Here is a 20,487-nt window from a genome sequence, read left to right on the forward strand (position 1 = left end):
CACACACACACACACACACACACACACACACACACACACACACACACCCCTCAGTGTTCAGGCATGTCACTGAGCACCCTAAATGCTTTCTCTCCACACCTTTTCACTTGCTGTTCCCTCTTTCTAGAATGCTTCCCCTTCAAGATTTAGCCTAAATGAGGCCCACTGGAAGACTAGCCTGACATTTCCAGGTAGAGTTTTGCCTCTCTGCTCTCAGATCAGTGCTAATTCTGTTGAGACCATGTATTCATATGTCTTTCTCCCTCACTAGCTTGTATTCTTTTCATGTTCACATTCCCAGCATCTCAGTACTGGGCCTGTAACAGGTGTTTAATAAATATCTTCTGAGAGAACATTGAATGATATACCCAAGATGACCTGTGAAGGCTGAATCTACTTCAGGGTGAGGGGGCCGGAGCTGGCAGTGGAGGGGCAGGTTTGAGACGATGATACGTGTGTCTTATTTGGCTTGTTTGGCTGATAGCAGCTGTTCTGAATATCCTTTTGTTCTACCGGCCTTGCTTCGTTTGAGCTTCCAAGTGGTGCTGGCCCTCCTTGTCTTTACAAAGCAGTTGGAGATTTGCAATCTCCCCCAAGCTCTCTTACCATCACATTCCTTCCAACAGTCCACATCAGAGCATAAGGCATCTCTGAGCACTGCTGCTGCTTTGGAAAACCTCCATTAAGTCCCAAGGCTCTGCCAGTAGGGCATTTGTCAGCCATCTTTTGGCAACCACATACACACACGCACACACACACACACACACACACACACACACACACACACACACACACTCGCCCCTGTGCCATCAGTCTTATGTTCCACCTGATTGACATATTTTTTCACTATTATCTAGGCCAAAAGCAATATCTGTTATCCTTGTGCTAGCAAGTAGCCATTTGAATTCAGGTCTGTATTTCCCTAAAGAAATCCTCCCTGTAATAACTTTCTGGGTCATGATATATAAAGAGTAAAAGTACTAGAAGTAACATTCAGGCAGAAAAAAAGGGAATTGAAGTCCACAGAAGACCAGCCACATGCTCTGTGGCAACTTCAGTCAGCAAAGCCAAAGGACAGCTGGAAGCATGGGCTCTCTGAAGTGCTCTTCACTCATTCATTCATTCCACAAAAATATATTGAGATCCCACAGACACTATTGTGGGTGCTGCAAATACAGCAGAGAACAAAACAGGCAGGGTCCTCCTGGTCTTGGAGATTATATCTATTAGGGGAGACTGGCAGACAGTAAATAAATAAGTAGGTGTTATTGAGACCAACAAAGCATGTTGAAGGGGTTAAGGGATGCTTCCCGTGGATTCTTACAGCACCCAAATGGCTTCCCATGAGAAGAAGCCCTTGTATTTCTAGAAATCAGAGCAAGGATTGGCTGAGAAAGTTTAGAAAAAAACCTAGTTGAGGCTCCTGGGCCTAATGCTTCCAGCATGTCTTGAGTGGCAGGAATTGCGATCTTTGTAGATTTACTTGTTTGTGTGTTTTGTTTTTTTTTCCTTTTCAAGATTTGTCAAACACACCTTTTTTGGGGGAAAATGGTACTGCTTACACTTTACATTAGTGGAAGTAGCAGGAAATGGAGATTTCATTTCTATAAATTAGATCATTCTTCCCTCAACTAGCACATCTCTCAAGCTAGTTGGACTCTCATTCCTGACCCGCCCCAAAGGACACACCTGGGTACCAAAGAGCACCTCCAAATAATGCATCTAGGTCCATCCTCAAACAGGTTGTTCTCCCAGGTAGGGATTTCCCTCCCCCAACATGTCGCCTCCCCAGTGGCTGATTTAGAGTTGTTCAAGGGCACCACTGTTTCTTCCACTGAGAATCTCGGGATTTGAATCTGCAGATAAAGTAAATGGCAGGTTCAGGTTTCAGTGATTCGGTTAGCTTAGGATAGGCTTGGAATGATATGCTGTCTCTTTTAAGCTCTCCCTAGTTTCACTTCCTTTTCATGCTTTTTCACCCAATGTCTTTCAATCCATTACCGATCAGACCCAAGCTGAGCCCTTTCTTCCTGTCATCCTGTCTCCATCTCCTTCATCCCTGTCCTTCACTCCATTAGATCTTCCCTCTGGACTCCAGCTTCCAAGTTGGAATTGCTGCCTCCACTGTCCTCTGAACTCTCTGGTCTCTGCCCATTGTAATCCTGAGCTGGCTTTTCCTATGGTTTTGGATTCTCACCATCTTTCTCAGTTTTTATGAGTGCAGTCTGCTTCTCTGCCAGCTCCTTTTGGCTCCCCTATGTCTCATTTTGCTTTTCATTCCAGAGGACTCAGCCCTCCAGCCCTCCATTTTTATGCATTCTTTCATTCAACGCAGCGGTTCTGAGCACTTACTACATACTAGGCTCTAGACTAGAAGCTGGGGTTGCATCAATCCAGTCCTTTTTCCAGGAGCCTCGGTAGAGGGGGACGGTCAGGCCTGAAACCAAGCCACAGGCTGAGATAGAAAAGTTTGCAGGGGTCTCTGGGCACAGAGGGGGAGGATGAACCACTCTGGCTGGGGGAGGCTCCAGGCTCTTCAGGCAGGGAAGGGAGGAGAGCGGTATTTTGGGAAGAGGGAACAGCATACATAAAGTTGAGGAGGTATCACTGAACATGGTGTGTCTTTGGAGTTTTATGCAGTTAATGTCACAGATGATGGGGTGGAGACAGAAAGAATGGTGGCAGGTGAAGCTGGAAAGGTAGTTTGAGATTTGACCACTAAAAGGAAGGAAACTAACATAATGTTTCCTTTAATCCTTACAACATCTTCCAGATTTTACTGTCTCCACTTTGCATGTGAGGAGCCTGAGGCTTGCAGAGGTTAAGTGACAAATGGGAGGCAGCTGGTTAAGAAAAGTGGTTAAGAGCACAGGCTCTAGCATCCTGAGTTCCAGTCCTAGCATCTCCACTTACTTGGGGCACTGAGTACTCTTTCTCTTCCTGGATCTTTTTTCCTATTTGCTAAGAGAGTGATAGTACTAGAGCCTACTTTGTGAGTGGGGGGACGTTATGAGGATTCAGTTTAAAAGTGCCTGAGCAGTAAATGTTAGCTCTTAAGTGTCAGAGTCAAGATTGAAACCCCAGTCTGTCTGAGTTCAAGGCCCTTGTATTGCTCGTGTATACCCTGCTCCTGGTTCTTGATTGTGAAGGAGCTTACGTGCACTGCTAAAGAGAATTTGGACTTGATCCCATAGGTAATGGGGAGCACTGAAGATTTTTAGGATGGGGAGTGGTTTGGACTCATTTTCCTGTTTGAAAAATCACTGAGTGGAGAGGGCCTGGGGACAAGGAGACCAGGACTGGGGGAAGGGAGAGGAGAGAAGGGGTGGTGCCAAGAGCAGAAGATGGAGTCCTAGGACTTGCTGGCTGACTGGGTGGAGATGGTGTGAATATCATTCAAATCACAGTCCCTGCTTTGAATCCTTCAATGGCTTCTCTTAACCAGGGGATAGACTCCTCATCCCAGCTGACAGAGCTCTTCACTCTCTGGCTCTTATTTACTGCTCTGAATTCACCTCGCACACTCCCTCAACCTCCATACACCTTAAACAAAGCCACATTCAAGGCAGAGAAGCAGGTGGATGAGCATATATCCCTACCTACTGTCCCCCTGACCCTGTCCTGTCCCTTCTGTGCACAGTCACCATTTTCCTTTCTTTGCCTCACAGCACAAATACTGCCAGGCTATTATCCCTCACCTTAACTCAATAATCCTGCCCACCCACTGATACAGAATCTGTTCCAGCCTCTCAGTAACCTTCCTGGCACCTCATTTTTATTCCTTTTTGCCCAAGACCAACTACTCCCTCATACGGAAATCAACCTCTCACTGATTTTCCTCCTGAGAACGGCTACAGTTTGACATAGAAGCTAAAGTCGTGTGCAGTCTTGAGCAAAGAGGGACAAGAAAGATTGGGTCCCCTTCTAATGCTGTCGAAAGAAATCCCAGAGTTCCTGGAGGTCCTGAAACTTCATAACTGATGCTGCCTCTTATCTCAGTATATGTAAACTGTGGGATCCAGGCACAGTATCTGACTGTGGCCCTGGTGTTGTACAAGTATTTCTCAAATGAATGAATGACAGACTCACTTCTGCTGTTTCACGCATGCACTGTTCTCCTCCATTGTCAGTGCCAACAGGAAAGCACTCCACATGACCCTGCCATTGTCCAGTCCTTCCACAAATCCATCAGCCCCCCAGAGTGGGGAAGATTACCCGCTCCGGTCCTCTCCTTTTACAGACCTTAAGCAGTTGTGAGGGTGCATTTTATAGCCATGGCCACCAGAGGGCTCTTCTCAAAGCTCAGGATTCCCTTGAGCAGCTTCACAAGAGCTTCACCTGTGTAGCTAAGCAGGTTCTTTTATCAGTTTCATACTGCATCTGAGGTGTTCTGTCCATTCTGAGGCTCTTAGAGAAAGAACTGGTCATGTGGTGACTTTAGAGGACTACTTTTCCAGCTATTTCCAAAAATTTCTTGGGAAAATACTATTTTCTTCTAAGGAAGGGACAGAAAAAATGGGCTTGATGTTATGGTAATCTGCGCCCTGTGCAGGGCTTTTTAGGGAGGGTAGGTCCCTGAATGTGGGCAGCATGAAGACTCTACTCTGGGCTTCAGCCCAACCTAGCTGGGGTGCTCCATTCCAGCCTCAGCCCACCCCTGGTCACCTGCTCCTTCAAGTGGAGAAGCTGGACTTGGAAGACTGCTTGGGCAACTCACAAATCCTTTGACTGCAACTGTCTCATCAGCAAAGTGGGAATGCAAACACCACATCTATCTCACAGAGCTGTGTCAGGGTAAATGAGCAAATGTAGGTAAAAGTGCTTTGAAAAGTGTGATGCTCAGTGCCACCTCCATTTCCCTACTTAAATAAATCACATTCCAGGATTAGGATGAGCACAAACAATAAGCAGATCACAATTATAACAGGTCAAAAGGGTTTCTGAACTCTTGAGGAGAACTGATAGCAGAAAATCTCAAGTTTTTAATTATTAAATATAAATTACTCTTAAGATTGCATAAGATAAATTTCTATCAATCAAAATTATAATCCAGAAAAATTGTTTCAAAATCAGAAAAGAAATAGTCATTGATATTTTGAATATCAGCATATCATCTTATAGATGTACATTTTTACATTTTTGTAAGTGACTATTTCAAAACATTTTACCAAAGTAAGTCACAAACTATTTTTCCTGGTATTTTACCCTAGAATTGGTACATAGTTACTTGGTTTAAAATTTTCAAAGCAATAATCTTCTTTATCTCACAGACTCTAGATAATCTGAAGGAAGGGAAATACCATCTACGTGTGAGGCCTGCAGACATACCTGTTGCTGAGAGAGCATCTTTGAACTACTGGCGAACATGGAAGTGTATCAGCAAACCCTCAGAATTTCCTATAAAGAGCCCAGCCTTCACAGGTATAACCACAGGCTGACCTTTTCTGAAGCCCAGACCAGCTTCCCTTCTCACTCTAACAGAAGTGGCTTCAGTCCAGAGAGTGCCCTGATTTCTGAACTAGTTCTGGATGATTCCTCTACCTTCCTGTCATCTCCTTTGAGCTTGTGCCTGCCACATGCCCTCTCCATGACTTCTTACTCACTGGAACTAAACATCCTTCTCCATGTTCATTCCCCTGCATGCTGGTTTCACTTGGGCAAGGCTGGGCTGCATTCCACCCCGTCCTATTGGTCAGGGCACTCCACCATACTTTCAAGTCACCTCTAACCACCACACAAGGAATGTCTCCAAATGATCACTGTCTGGTGGGTGCCTTGCAGCATAGATCCACCTACCTGGGACACCAGAATAGCCATTCATGATTATTGATGGGTTTTGAGCTTTCAGGAGAGTCAAAAGGATCTATTTTATCTGTAGGTCATCTATTTTATCTGTGGTTGGTTTGATCAATTCAAAAAAAACAAATAGGTAACCAGTATGAATTTAATGACTGAGTATATAAGCCAAAATTTCACATGTCCCACTGCCCTTCACTGCAGAAAACTAGATTTCCGTGCCCTGCTCCCCACCACGCTTCTGCCAAACCTAGGGTTACATCTGAAAAGAGTGAGTGAGAAGAAGGAGGTATCTGGCAGGGACCATCTCTGGGGTGATCTCTTCAGCTTCCTCTGGGGCCCCTGGGTTAGTGAGAGCCCTGCCCACTTCTGAGAGCCCTGGCCTCTGGGAGGTGGTGACGCCCCTCTACATGTTCTCCTCCAGGCCTACATGATAAGGCACCTTTGGGACTTATGGATACACCACTGTTAGACACAGAAGAGGACGTGCACTACTGCTTCCTGCCCCTAGACCTAGTGGCCAAGTATCCAAGCCTGGTAACTGAAGACAATCTGCTGTGGCTGGCTAAGACCGTGGCCCTCATTGAGTGCGAGTGCAGCGAGTTCCGCTTCATTGGTGATTGCTCTATCTGGGGGGTTGGGGGAGGGGGAGTGGGGGGAGGGGGGTGGGGGTGGCAGCAGGCTGATAGGACCCATCCACCCCTCCTAATCCCACACCACTTGGAGGCCCAGCTTGGGGCTTAGGGCCTCAGGAGCTTCCCTGGGCAGAGCTGGTGGACGCATGACAGAGCCTTCCTGGAAGCAAATGGATTCCCAGCATTAGACTCCCACTAGCCTCAGGGCTATTTTATTCCCTGTTCATTTTGGAATGGCCTGGGTGTAAAGGGGCACTGGAAACTAGCTGCAGTGGTGTCACGGGCCACAGGAGTTAGTGTAAAGGGCAAGATCCTGAGCTGGACTCCAAACTACTTATCTCTCTGCCTTTATGTATCCAACTGGGCTCTAGACCTCAGTTCCTCTCACCATAAAATGAGGGAATAGGGTTGTTTCAAAGGATGGTCCCTTCCTCCTCTCACTTCCACTAAACTCAGGATAAAAGGGAAGAAGGGTGGATGGTGAAATGTTCCCCAGAATCATTGTAGAATTGTCCACCTGAGCTAGTGGCCTAAGGAGGGATGAGATCTTCAAGCCTGGACAGAAGAGAGCCTCCCTCCTCCACCAGGACAGGCTCTGGTGGGGTGTGAACTGAACTGATTCCAAGATGCTGCTGCTGCCTATATGAATAGGGCAGGAAATACCCCAATTGTACTGGGGACCAAATGCCTGGAACCCCAGCCTTTCATAGTCACAGTCATCTGGAATGTTGTCTATAATGTGCTTCTGAATCTCCAAGTTGATTCACACAGGACAGTAGCGTTGGCTCCATCTCTGCCTCCCACACTGCAGACCAAATGCCTGGAACCCCAGCCTTTCATAGTCACAGTCACCTGGAAAGTTGTCTATAATGTGCTTCTGAATCTCCAAGTTGATTCACACAGGACAGTAGCATTGGCTCCATCTCTGCCTCCCACACTGCAGTCCAGGCAGGGAAAAACTGCAAGAGCCACCTGCCAACCCAGGCTCAGCCAGGCCCTTCCTCTCTAAGTGGCAAGACAGCTCCCTCTTTTGGAATGACCTGCTCTTGGGTCAAGACTCACAGGGTAAGTCTCAGGGCCAGTGTGTGCTCACCAGGAAGGCCTGGCTTGGGAGCCCCAGGCCAGCCCATGGGAAGCCACACCCACGGACTCAGACACAGGAAAACAAAGTAATTTGGGGTTTTTCACATTGAAAACCACAGACTGAAAGCTAATCTAACCAGGTATGTTTAGAAATTGTTTTGGAATAAGGAGCCCCTAGGATAAGTTGTAGCACCAAAAACCTGCCAAAACCTGGACCTGCAATTAGATCAGAAATAACCTTGTTAACCCATTTTGTTTCCTTTTGTTTTTCAAGTGAATTTTCTCCGCTCACAGAAGATTTTACTACCAGATAATTTCTCCAACATAGATGTGTTAGAAGCAGAAGTGGAAATTCTGGAAATCCCTGAGCTCAGTGAAGCTGTGAGGTTGTACCGAATGAACATGGGTATGTCACCAGGGGAACCTTGGCCTCCCCTTGACATCCTGGGGCAGTCTGGGCTTTAGCCAGAAAAGCCAAAAACAAACATCTTCCCTCCCACAACCACTCTGGGCTTTGGGTGGTAGTGAGAGAAGCAGGTGTTCTGGCTGACTTAGAATCTGAGAAGAGAAATTTCAGCCTGAAACCCAGTGTGCCCTCTGTCTGCTCAGTCTTGCCACTGACCTGTAGGTAGCTCAGCCCAGCCTGGGTGGGGAAACCGGGCCAGAGTGTCCAGGGGAGGGAAGTTGGGCCTGAGGCCCGGCTTCCCAAGGTCAGGGGAGGTCTGCCCTCCTTGTGGATGTGTCAAGCAACTGGGAACTTGTAACTAACCCCTACCTGCCACTCCCATCCTTCCTCTTCCAGGCATAGCTGGAGGGCGTGGGAAATTCCCCATAGGACTTCAGTTATCCCACACACACCCCAGTTCCTTTGTCCCCCCTACTTCAAATCCCTGGCTGCTGTGCCTGTTTCTGCCTGCTCCTGACACTTCCTGACCCTGGTCCAGGCCTTCAAGTTCCCGGCCCAACCTCATTCCAATTTGCTCCTCATATTTTTTATTTGCCTTTCACCATCCCATTTCCCAAATCCTGCATGTCTATGGAAGCTACTGTGCATGTTGCAGGAGCTAGCTACCTTAGCGTGGCCTCAGCTGGCATTCTGAGAATATATAGAACTGTCTTGCACATGTGAAGTTTGGCCTTCATGTCACCAGATATTTATTCCATGGGAATCAGACTTTCCCTACTTTTAGGCCAGCTCTCCCAGACTCTTCCCCAGGCAAGTGGAGTCCTATCCTATTTGGGGGTAGTGGCATCCTGCTGCAGGTCTCAGGAGCCTGTCTTGGGATCTTACAACCCACTTCAAAGGGTGTAAGTTCAAACCTCTCCCCCAAAGACTTCTGTTCCTTCAGAGAACATGGGTCAGAGAGATGAGTAGACCGGTGCATGCTGCACAAGAGCTATGTGAAGTTGGAAGGGAAGCATGCCTGTGGACAGGCTCTGTAAGCCATAAAGCAGCCCCAAACACAAAGCATGTTTTTTGTCTTTTATAAAGCACCATAACTAAGGGAAACAGCTCTTGTAGCCTTGGAGGTAGAGGCGCTCTCAAATCTCAGCTCTGCCCCATCTAGCTTTGGTATTTGGGGCAAGGTTCTTAACTGGCCTCTCAGGACACAGTTTCCTCATCTGTGATAAGAGGAGAGTACTACCCCTCTTGTAGGATTGGAGATGACCCATGAAAATCACCTGGCAGCTTGCCACTGGCCCACTGTTGCCACTGGAACAGGGTCCTGTAGACTGTGCATTGTGCCCACTGCAGGAGAACAAGGTTTCACCCATGAGCCCGCAATTCAAATATCCAACCTGAAAGTAACACTACACAGTGTGTCTCCAGGGAAAATTCTGCCCAAGAGTGATGGGGACTGTGAATCTGGGAAGCCTGTAATGCACATTAGGTTCAATGCTGTGGTTGTCATTCTTTACCCATGGATAATTAGAGCAGAGTTTGGAACTAAGGGAAATTCCTGCAGAGGCTGGGGCCAGATGGCTGTTATTCTGAAATTCAAATGTTAGTGATACAGCTAATTAATCTACCCCCCATACCCACCCCGCCTCTCAACAAATAGTTTTGACCTCTAAACCTGACTGAATATAAGAAAAACTATACTGATTTCGAGCGGATCCAGATTTGGCTGTGCAAGGAAATAAGCTCCCTCAAAGTCTCTTTAGTTACTGATTTAAGGCAGCAGTAGGAAGCAAGACCCAAAGCTTCCAGTACAGTTATGACCATGAGGGATCTAGGAGTCACCGCTTTCTCTCTGGCACAGGTGGCTGTTCCCGGACCTCCTGTCCTCCTCCAAGCCCTGGGAAGGGGGGCCGTGCAGCAGGCCTAGAGTCTGTGAAGCCACTGTACATGATGACCCTGGGTCTGCTTGTCAAGTACCCAGACTCCGCACTAGGACAGCTCCGCATCGAGAGCACTCTGGATGGAAGTAGACTGTACATCACTGGGAACGGGGTCCTCTTCCAGCACGTTAAGTAAGGCCCTCCTCAGAGCACAGCTTGGTCCCACTCAGGCTGAGCTTTACCTTTCTTGAGGAACCAACCTGGGGCCCTGCCCATGAGCCAGAGATTGTGTCCTTGGGGACAAAATGATCATTTTAGCCACTCCCACTACCCACACCAGCACCACCAAATTTGGGCCTCGGAGGAGAGGCCTGGTGCCAAGGTATAATGTTCCCAAGGTTCAAAGGTCTCACACTGTTTCATATTTCCATCCTCTGTGATCTATTGCTCTGGTTCTAGCCCTGTGCTAGGTCTGAGGTGACCAGGCCAATCACAACACTTAGGGTGCTGGATAGTCCCCCTCCTTCAAAGGTCCTCCCCACAACCCTTGGGAGGCTCACTGACACACAGAAAGAGCCAGGGGTGAGCCCCCCCACAAGAAGCAAGGCAAGGCAAGCTTCCTGGAGGAGGTGATACCTGGCCTCTGCCTTGTGGGATGAGCTCAGAATGTTCCCATTAGTGCAGGGGCATGGATTCTAATCCTGTTTTTTTAATTAATTTAATCAATTCGTTAATTAATTAATTTATGGCTGCGTTGGGTCTTCGTTGCTGTGCACGGGCTTTCTCTAGTTGTGGCGAGAGGGGGCTACTCTTCGTTGCAGTACATGGGCTTCTCATTGCAGTGGCTTCTTTTGTTGTGGAGCACCTGCTCTACGCATGCGGGCCTCAGCAGTTGTGGTGCACAGGCTCAGTAGTTGTGATGCATGGGCTTAGTTGCTCCGCGACATGTGGGATCTTCCCGGAACAGGGCTCGAACCCATGTCCCCTGCATTGGCAGGCGGGTTCTTAACCACTGCACCACCAGGGAAGCCCCTAACCCTGTTTTTTTTGGGTTTTTTTAGATATTTGCCATGTATTTCTTCTTAGGTCTTTTTTTAAAATTAATTAATATATATATATTTAACATCTTTATTGGGGTATAATTGCTTTACAATGGTGTGTTAGTTTCTGCTTTATAACAAAGTGAATCAGTTATACATATACATATGTTCCCATATCTCTTCCCTCTTGTGTCTCCCTCCCTCCCACCCTTCCTATCCCACCCCTCCAGGCGGTCACAAAGCACCGAGCCAATATCCCTGTGCCATGCGGCTGCTTCCCACTAGCTATCTACCTTACGTTTGTTAGTGTATATGTGTCCATGCCTCTCTCTCGCCCTGTCACAGCTCACCCTTCCCCCTCCCCATATCCTCAAGTCCGTTCTCCAGTAGGTCTGTGTCTTTATTCCTGTCTTACCCCTAGGTTCTTCATGACATTATTTTTTTTCTTAAATTCCATATATATGTGTTAGCATACTGTATTTGTCTTTTTCTTTCTGACTTACTTCACTCTGTATGACAGACTCTAGGTCTATCCACCTCATTACAAATAGCTCAATTTCATTTCTTTTTATGGCTGAGTAATATATATTTTTTATTTTTGGCTGTGTTGGGTCTTAGTTTCTGTGTGAGGGCTTTCTCTAGCTGCGGCAAGCAGGGGCCACTCTTCATCGCAGTGCGCAGGCCTCTCACTGTCGCGGCCTCTCTTGTTGCGGAGCACAGGCTCCAGACGCGCAGGCTCAGTAGTTGTGGCTCATGGGCCTAGTTGCTCCGCGGCATGTGGGATCTTCCCAGACCAGGGCTCGAACCCGTGTCCCCTGCATTGACAGGCAGATTCTCAACCACTGCGCCACCAGGGAAGCCCCCTAATCCTGTTTTATAGAAAGGTAAACAGGTTCAGAGTAGGGCAACTCTCTTAGGCTCACTAAATACACTGGTACCAAAACTAAAGATAGAAGTGGGTTTTCCTGAGCACCTGGGGAGAGGGTCAGCCAACCCCAAACACTGTCTTACCCCAAAACTGTCATTTGTGGCCCACACCATCCATTTCTCCCGGAGATGTCCCACCCCGATGTCACAGGGCGCAGAGGGCAAAGACAAGTGCCTTTGGAGGTGGGGGGTTTCCTGGGCATACAAGGTATCAGTAATCTCCCAAACCGTGACAGGCTGCCACCTAGTGACTGAGATGTCTTGGGCAGATATTTATGGGGGCAAAAATGGAGTGACTGGGCCCTGGCCTGGATTCTGGAACCTGAGACAGGGCTTGGAGGCTTGCAATTAGTCAATTTAGAGGGCTTTGCTGAAATAGGTCAAGCTCAGCTGCAAAAGGGTGAGCCTATGTGTCCAAGTATACCCCCCTATGAGACGTCATCAGAAACCAGTTAAGGAAATGATGTTAGTGGCCACAGGCTTGAGTTAGTGTAAGGGCAAGACATTCTAGACATGGAAGGTTGACAGGTTGGACTCCCTTGGGGTACAGTGCTGAGGCTCTCTGTGACAGACCTTTCCTCTGGGCAGGAACTGGCTGGGGACTTGCCGGCTGCCCCTGACTGAGACCATTTCTGAGGTGTACGAGCTCTGTGCCTTCCTGGACAAGAGGGACATCACCTATGAGCCAATGAAAGTGGCTCTGAAGACTCATCTGGAGCCGAGGACTCTGGCACCCATGGATGTGCTCAGTAAATAAAGAAGCTTCTCAGTTTGAATTCAACATCAGAGGAGGGTCTAGGGGATCACAGAGGAAAGATAAGGCTGGCTAGAACCAGGAACTGTAGATGGAACAGAAAAGGAAAGCTAGACTAACATCTGTGGGTTTCGCCTAAAAGGAAACTTTCCTGTTAGGTGACCCCTCCCCACCCCAAGCCCACAGGTAGCCTCAAGTAGTCCAGGCTGAGCTGTGCAGACTGACCCAGTTGGGGGGCCACATGGGACCCCAAGGGCATGCCTGCTCTGGCTCTGGGAGCCGATGCTATGCCCATTTGGTCCTCGCAGCCATCCAGGGAAGAATGATCCCTGGGTCCATTTAACAAAAAAAGCAGAGGCTCTGGGAGGTAACTTGCTTACATTACTAGATCATGGTCAAGCTGGGATTTAAATCTGAGTCTAAAGCCAATGTTGTTTCACCAGCTGCCTATAACTGTTTCCTAACAAAAAGTGTTTTAGATCAATTTATGCTATATTACTATCATTCAGCAACATTCAGTACTTATTTGAGCACCTACCATATACCAGGACAGTAGATAACACTAGAGGTACAGAAGAGAGCAAAACAGACCCAGTTTCTATCTTCATGAGGTTCACAATCTATATACCTCTTGGTTATATCATCTATTTATATACCCTTCATTCATTACAAAGCTCATTAGAAACTGGTTCTTAATACAGAACAAAGCCTAAATCTAGTCACCCCAGGAAAAGGGTCATGAGTTCATCTTCCCAGAATAAAGCCCCATTCTCCAGACATGCCTCGAGGCTTGGTCTCTATAGAAGTGATAGTGATTTGATGAGACGCTGGCTCTATGATATTTGCCAAACCATAAGCACAAACATACAGAGGGACTCCTAGCTCCGGTCTGAGTGGCCATGTGGAAAATTACACACCCAGCCAGAAACCAGAAGCAGTTAGCAAGGTAGGTAGAAAGGTACATTAGCCAAGCTTTCTTGGGAGAGGTGGGCCAGGGGAAGAACAGCAGTGCCCTTGGGGTTGGTGGCCCTCCCCCAACCCAGAGTCACCAGCTGACCCTCCAAGCTGCTATTGACACCCAGGAAACCATATGGTGAGCCACAGGGAAGGCCTGAGGAGCAGAAAAGGTTGATGTCAGGGATTTCTGCTGCTTCTCAGACTAGGCAACAGAATATGACTGATGAAGATATTGTGTCTTAACATGTAATGGACAAAATGCCCTACCTAATTTCCCTTCTGGCCACGTGATGTGTTCCCTCTCATTGGTTTCCTTAGATGAGGAGTGGACGGCAGAAATCACTGTGTATTCCCCTCAACAGATCGTCAAAGTTTATGTTGGAAGCCACTGGTATGCAACCACCTTGCAGACCCTGCTGAAGGTACTGCTGGCCTGAGGCTGCCCTCATCTCCTTTTGGCTTCTGCGGCTGAGAAGAATCTGTCACCTGACCCATACACAGCCTTCAGCACCTGCTTAAGGCTGATTAAGAAGCAAGGACCTTCCCTCTGCTCCATGGCCCAAAGTGCTTTTATTGTATGAGCAGCATTCTGGGAAGGCTTTTAGGAGTTTGGGTAGGGATGAGGCCAGTCTGAGGCGCCTGGACTGAGCAGGACATAGGGTGAGGTTCCAGATGCCTCAAGAGAGTGGTCTAGGAGCCAGCAAAACTTGAAGCAGAGATGATGTGCTTCTCCCTAGATGCTCTGCTCCTCATTATGGCTCCTTGTGGCCAACAAGATAAGGAGATGGAAATCCCAAAGCCTCTGCTCTAGAATGGTTAGGAAAACGAAGAGAAGGCTGACCTGCCCCTTAATAAGGATGTAGCCCTTTAACAGACTAACAAGAGTCTGGTGTCCAACCCTTTGCAGTATCCAGAACTGCTGTCCAACCCTCAGAGAGTGTACTGGATCACATATGGACAGACCCTGCTGATCCACGGGGATGGCCAAATGTTTCGACACATTCTCAACTTCCTGAGACTTGGAAAACTATTTTTACCATCTGAATTTAAGTGAGTGAAGGAAGGAAATCATATAATGAAACCCCATCCCTCTTCAAGATGGAAATTTGAGTTTGTAGCCTTCAGGGAGATTATATTATTTCCAACATGTGAACTGCTGTTCAAGGCAGCAGCTCTGGAGGCTTATAACCCCACCCACACTCCCACTCCAGATGCCCAGTGCGACATCTTGTCATTTGCAGGGAATGGCCCCTCCTCTGCCAGGAGGTGGAGGAATACCACATCCCATCCCTCTCAGAAGCCCTTATCCAATGTGAGGCATACAAGTAAGGAAACTGCTCCTGACACCATGTTCTAAAGTTTGAACCTTTATATTCCTCTTGGGAATCCTGTCCTAAGTCTCACCTCCCAGTAGGACCTGTTCTCCTTAGAGTTAAGGGGGTGGAGCAGGCCCAGGATTGGGCAGGGACCTAAGCAAAACCCTTTAAAGCCCCTTCTCCCCTGCTGTCTAGAGTTAACTCCCAGCCAAAGGGCAGACCTGGTCGATGGACTAGTGGAAGCTTCTGCTTACTAACCAAACCCTCTTGGAGTCTGCAGGTCATGGATCCAGGAGAAAGAATCTGGAAATGAAGTTTTTCCCATCAGAAGGCTGCATGTGGTGACAGAAGGGCCAGGGTCACTGGTGGAGTTCAGTAGAGATGCCAAAGAAGTAAGTCCCAGCATTCTTTGGTTTGGTGTTATCCTGAAAGAGCACCAGCACAGGGCTCAGAGGGCAGACCGCTACTGAGGGGTATGGCAAAATGAAAGAGCCGGGCCTACATGGCTCCTGGCACAGTGACTGGTTTCTGAACCTGGAGGGAGACACCAGGAAATGCTGGCTGCCTGTGGCCTGGGATGCTGATATGTCCCTTTGGTGTGTGAAAGGACCCTGGGCTGGTACCACCCCCACTCAGACTGAGCAAATATCAAATGTAATAACCATGTGGGGGATGGGATTATTCTGGGTAAGCAAGTGAAGTCTTAGAGACCCAGCTTATGAGATCTTGGGTAAGGCTTCGATGTGGAAGCACAAAATGCACAGAGCTGCTGTGCCCTCCCTCTCCAGACCACAGCTTGCATGCCTATGGAGTTCCAAGACTGCAGTGACAGGACTCCACGGAACAAGGCCGAGGGGACCCTGGCCAGGTCCAGCCAGATAGAGGAGGCTGAGCAGTACTTCCAGACAATCCAGGTGTCCCTATGCCGAGGTGCCAAGAGGGCGGGTAATCCCAGCACATACTCACACTGTCCTGGTCTATGTGCCAACCCTAGACACTGGGGGGCCCACCCTGAGAGTCCTCCCAAGAAGAAGTGTACCACAGTCAACCTCACACAGAAATCTGAAAGCAAAGACCCTCCTGTCACCCCCATGCAAAAACTCATCTCCCTGGTAAGGGAATGGGACATGGTCAATTGCAAACAATGGGAATTCCAGCCACTGCCAGGCCCCCAGAGCAGCTCCTTGGAGGAAGCCACCCTGAAGCTCCCCTCAGGAGGTGAGGCTGTTTCCCAGCCCAGCACCTCAGCTTCCTGGAAAGGCCATTACACAGCCTCAGAGAAGGACCCAGGCCCACAGGCAGGGGCTGGAGCTGGAACCAAAGACAAGGAGCCAGAGCCAACTTTCAAGCCATACTTCCCCATGAAAAGAGCTGTCACCTTGAAGGACTGGGGCAAGCAGAGCCCAGAGGAGAGAGGTGAGTCCTGTCCCATCCTTGACCTAATTCTCATTTACAACATAGAAGGCAAACCTTGGCCAAGACCACAGAGCGAGTCAGTGATTAAGAGGGACTAGAGCTCTGCACTCACTGATGCCAAGCAGAAGACCCAGAAATGACAGGCACACTGGCATGACTTGGGGGCTTGAGAAACTACTTGAGGCATATGGGAGGAAGTGCCTATAAAGTGATAGGAGCACAGAGAAGGGTTGGGGGCTGAGGAGTCAGCAGGGGAAAGAAGGAGAAGCCTTGGGTGCTTGAGGAAACAAGTCATGCGTCTAGCAGCTGGAGACCAGGCTTCACATGAAGTGATAAAGAGATAAGGCTGAAGACATAAGGAAATCAGGACAGGTCTTGTGGGTCAGGTTCAGGACCTAGCAGTTTGTTCTGATCCTAAGGGGAGTGGACAGCCACTGAAGCATTCTAAACAAGGAAGCAAGCAGTCAGGTGTGCATTTAGAAAGTTTGTTCCAGGGCAGAGGAAATGCAGCAGCAGGAGGATACGTGTTAGAAATGCCAAGATCATTCTAGATGAAACAAGTTAGGCAGTTGGAAGAAGCAGGAAAGTATCAGGCCAAGGAGGGGGCAGGTTTCTGGTTTGGGTGATTGCAAGGGGGTGGATGGTTACTGAGGTAGGAAGGACAAGAGAAGTAGGACTTGGGGAAGATGACACATTGCATGTGAGGTACTGATGGACATCCAAGGGGAGAAGTCCAGAAGACAGGAGGGTATATGGGGACTGGGCTGAATAGACAGGTGTGTGTGTGGTGGGCAAGTATGGAGCAGCCCAGGGAAGTGAGCTGAGAACTGCTATGACAGACTGTTTCCTCTGCTCCTTCAAAGTCCTTCCTACAGTATTCTGTCATTTTCCCTTTTAGTGGCTCAGGCCCTGCTTGGAGGGGTCTTCTTGTGCCCCACCTGTGAGCCCCAAGTTGGTTTCTCAAGCATATTTTTTTTTAATTTATTTTTGGCTGCGCTGGTCTTTGTTGCTGCACACGAGCTTTCTCTAGTCGTGGCAAGCTGGGGCTACTCTTAATTGCAGTGTGCAGGCTTTCTCATTGCGGTGGCTTCTCTTGTTGCAGAGCATGGGCTCTAGGACCGTGGGCTTCAGGAGTTGCAGCACGCGGGCTCAGTAGTTGTGGCTTGAGGGCTCTAGAGCACAGGCTCAGTAGTTGTGGCGCACAGGCTTAGTTGCTCCGCGGCATGTGGGATCTTCCCGGAACAGGGATCGAACCCATGTCCCCTGCATGCGCAGGCAGATTCTTTTTTTTTTTTAAATAAATTTATTTATTTATTTTTGGCTGCGTTGGGTCTTTGTTGCTGTGCACGGGCTTTCTCTAGTTGTAGCGAGCGGGGGCTACTCTTCATTGCATTGGTGGGCTTCTCATTGCGGTGGCTTCAGTTGTTGCAGAGCACAGGCTCTAGGTACGTGGGCTTCAGTAGTTGTGGCTCGAGGGCTCTAGAGCGCAGGCGCAGTAGTTGTGGCACGCAGGCTTAGTTGCTCTGCGGCACATGGGATCTTCCCGGAGTAGGAATCAAACCTGTGCCCCCTGCATTGGCAGGCAGATTCTTAACCACTGTGCCACCAGGGAAGTCCCTCAAGCATATTCTTCAGAATGGACATGCATCAGCAACTCCCCACAAAAGCTCCTCTCATAATTTTACTAAGATTTCCAGTCCCCAGCTGGGTTATTATCAGCTCTATTTACTACCAGTCCTAGTTCAACAGAGGATTTGGAAAGTTTCTTCGAGTTCTGAAATTCAGGATTTGGCCTGCAGTGATTCAAGGGCAATGTAGAGAGGAGAGCCAGAACATGCCCCTGCCAGCCCAGGGTACCACTTCTGAGAAGCTGGAGGCAAAGGCTCGTGACTGACTGTACTGGTCTGTTGCCAGAGGTCTCCTCCCTGCTTGGGCTCTGAGGTGGCTTAAGGAGAGCCCTCTCCCCATGTTGTTTTCACAGAAAGTCCTGCCCCTGAGCAGTCTCTGCCTGAGGCCAGTGAGACGGACAGCACAGGGGTCATCCTCAAAGTGACCCACCCCCCCGTGGTGGGTAGTGATGGCTCCTGCATGTTCTTTGAGGACAGCATCATCTATACCACACAGATGGACAACCTCACACACATGCCACCCACAGCCAGCCCCCAGCCCCGAGGTAAGGCTCTGGAGCCATGCCTGGCCCTGCACTTCCTTGCGGAGATGCCTGAGCCCTCACCCAGGGTACTTCAGGGATACAGTCTCCCTTGGAAGCCCTACACCTCTCCCTTACTCCGGGCTGGCTCTAAGGCTCTAGCCGTGACAGATGTGGCCACATCCACTCTCTCCTCCACAGAGGTGACTTTCCTGAGTTTCTCTCTGTCCTGGGAAGAGATGTTTTACGCACAGAAATGTCACTGCTTCCTGACTGACATCATTCTGGATTCCATCAGGCAAAAGGACCCCAAAGCCATCACAGCCAAGGTGGTCTCCCTGGCCAACCGGCTGTGGGTACGTGTGATAGGCCTCAGGTCTTGTTCCTTCTCCACTTTCCCTTGCCTCCACGGTAAGTAGGCAAGGCAAGAGGAAGCAAGCCAAGATACGGGGTCAGGGGAATAAGGGGAAGAGATCAGGGGCAGAAGGGCAGGGACAGGGAGACAGGGCAGCAGCATCTGGGCCAAGCCTTGGCCAAGAGGCAGTTTGAACTGATAGTATCCTCTGACCTCTGCAGCTCCTGCAGGCCCAGGGAAGCCCCTGCTCTGCATCCCACTCTGAGGGGCTGGGAGCAAATGTGTGTCACACTGCTGCCCCCAGCCCTGCCTGACTGTGGGCTCTTCTGGCAGACCCTGAACATCAGCCCCAAGCAGTTTGTGGTGGACTTGCTGGCCATCACTGGCTTCAAGGATGACCGGTACACCCAGGAACATCTGTACAGCTGGGTGGAGGTGAGGGCCTCCTGCACCCCACTGGGAATGGCGACCCTCCAGATGCCTCAGATGTACACTGTCTTGCTGCATGAGGGCCAGGCCAGTGCTGCCCAGAAGGCAAGACAGGCAACAAGACCTCTAGTCTCTGGTCCCAGGGAGGGAGGAACAATGGATGAAATTAACCTGTCTAGAGTGGTCAAAAAGCAGTATTCAGGCCACTGGTTTTTGTAGTTTTCCTCCCATTTTACCAATTTAGCCTTCATCACTAACAACCCTGACTATACTCAGGGAAGCACATTCTACGAGCTCAAGGTTTTGGGGTGCTGAAATCCGAGAAACTACTGGGAGTCAGATAGATGTTTTCAATGACTGATACCAACTTCACCTACTCAGCCATGATGTCAGTACTTTTGTACATTCCTTTTACACTTAAGCTGCTTTAAAGCAGTTTTTACAAAGAAAAGGAAAATGTTCAATAAGGGCAAAGGAATGACTCAGGTTTTTTGTTTTTTGATTCCTTAAAATAATTTTAGGATTCACATTTTTATTTTAACATTGTAGGTGAAAAAGATTTAGCTAATTTTTCATTAATCTGGCATTTCTGTAATCAAGTACATTACTATAACATCTTTCACTATAAACACAAAAGTGCCAAGTTACTATCCTCTGCCTAGTCTACTTAGTGGAATGTGAAGTCAGCATCTACGACTAGAAAGTGGAAAACCAGTGGCAGGAAACATGCACTTTTGGCCCTCTATTCATTCTGTTGTGTTCCCTGGTAGCCACTCGAAACCACAGGTCTGTGAGACGCCTTTAGGCAGAAGTGAGCTCAACAGCATCAAGTAGCCTTGCCTTGACCCTGCCCCCACCCAGATAGGAGGACCCCATCCACACAGCCAGGAAGTCAGGAATAAGACCAGCCTTTTCCTTCCAGCTCACGCTGCCTTTTGCCAGGAAATACGGCCGCTGTGTGGACCTGCTCATCCAGAGGGGCCTGTCGAGGTCTGTCTCTTACTCTCTCCTAAGCAAGTATTTACAAGATGGCTAAGGTACCCAGAGAAGCTGCCCCACAAACACCCCATCCCATCGCCAAGGTTCATTTTAACCGGGGACGTCCCCAGAATGTGTGTGCCCGTCCAAGGGTGTGTTAGTTTATTTTTTATTGTAAACAAAGAATAAATCACAAGTCAAGGGTCTGGACTCCGTCTCTGAGACACCAAAGACCTTACAACCAGTGAAATAATCTTAAACTGAAATCTATTCAAAAAGTTTTGAATCAATATAACCAAACTGACCCAGGAAAGAAGGGCCTGGGCCTAGGGAGCCAGGGTAGACAAGAGTAAGAGTCCAACAGGGATG

At 48.7% G+C, this 20,487-nt stretch overlaps 1 protein-coding gene across 1 annotated transcript in view; it reads left to right on the forward strand.

Annotated features, from left to right (window-relative positions):
* Positions 1-20,265, forward strand: part of KCTD19 (potassium channel tetramerization domain containing 19) — a 32,442-nt gene extending 12,177 nt beyond the window's left edge. Inside the window, exons 3-16 of the mRNA XM_029213570.1 lie at positions 5,271-5,421; positions 6,221-6,412; positions 7,789-7,920; positions 9,779-9,989; positions 12,353-12,513; positions 13,794-13,897; positions 14,383-14,525; positions 14,717-14,800; positions 15,072-15,183; positions 15,580-16,207; positions 18,189-18,380; positions 18,558-18,712; positions 19,045-19,146; positions 20,063-20,265. Of these exons, the coding sequence (XP_029069403.1) occupies positions 5,271-5,421; positions 6,221-6,412; positions 7,789-7,920; positions 9,779-9,989; positions 12,353-12,513; positions 13,794-13,897; positions 14,383-14,525; positions 14,717-14,800; positions 15,072-15,183; positions 15,580-16,207; positions 18,189-18,380; positions 18,558-18,712; positions 19,045-19,146; positions 20,063-20,176 (2,481 nt within the window). The 3' untranslated portion in view covers positions 20,177-20,265. The remainder of the gene's footprint in view (positions 1-5,270; positions 5,422-6,220; positions 6,413-7,788; positions 7,921-9,778; positions 9,990-12,352; positions 12,514-13,793; positions 13,898-14,382; positions 14,526-14,716; positions 14,801-15,071; positions 15,184-15,579; positions 16,208-18,188; positions 18,381-18,557; positions 18,713-19,044; positions 19,147-20,062) is intronic.
* Positions 20,266-20,487: the final 222 nt, after the last annotated feature.

This window comes from Monodon monoceros, unplaced genomic scaffold (assembly GCF_005190385.1).
Source record: "Monodon monoceros isolate NGI ecotype Baffin Bay Population unplaced genomic scaffold, NGI_Narwhal_1 Super_Scaffold_10, whole genome shotgun sequence".
NCBI classification, from domain to species: Eukaryota; Metazoa; Chordata; class Mammalia; order Artiodactyla; family Monodontidae; genus Monodon; species Monodon monoceros.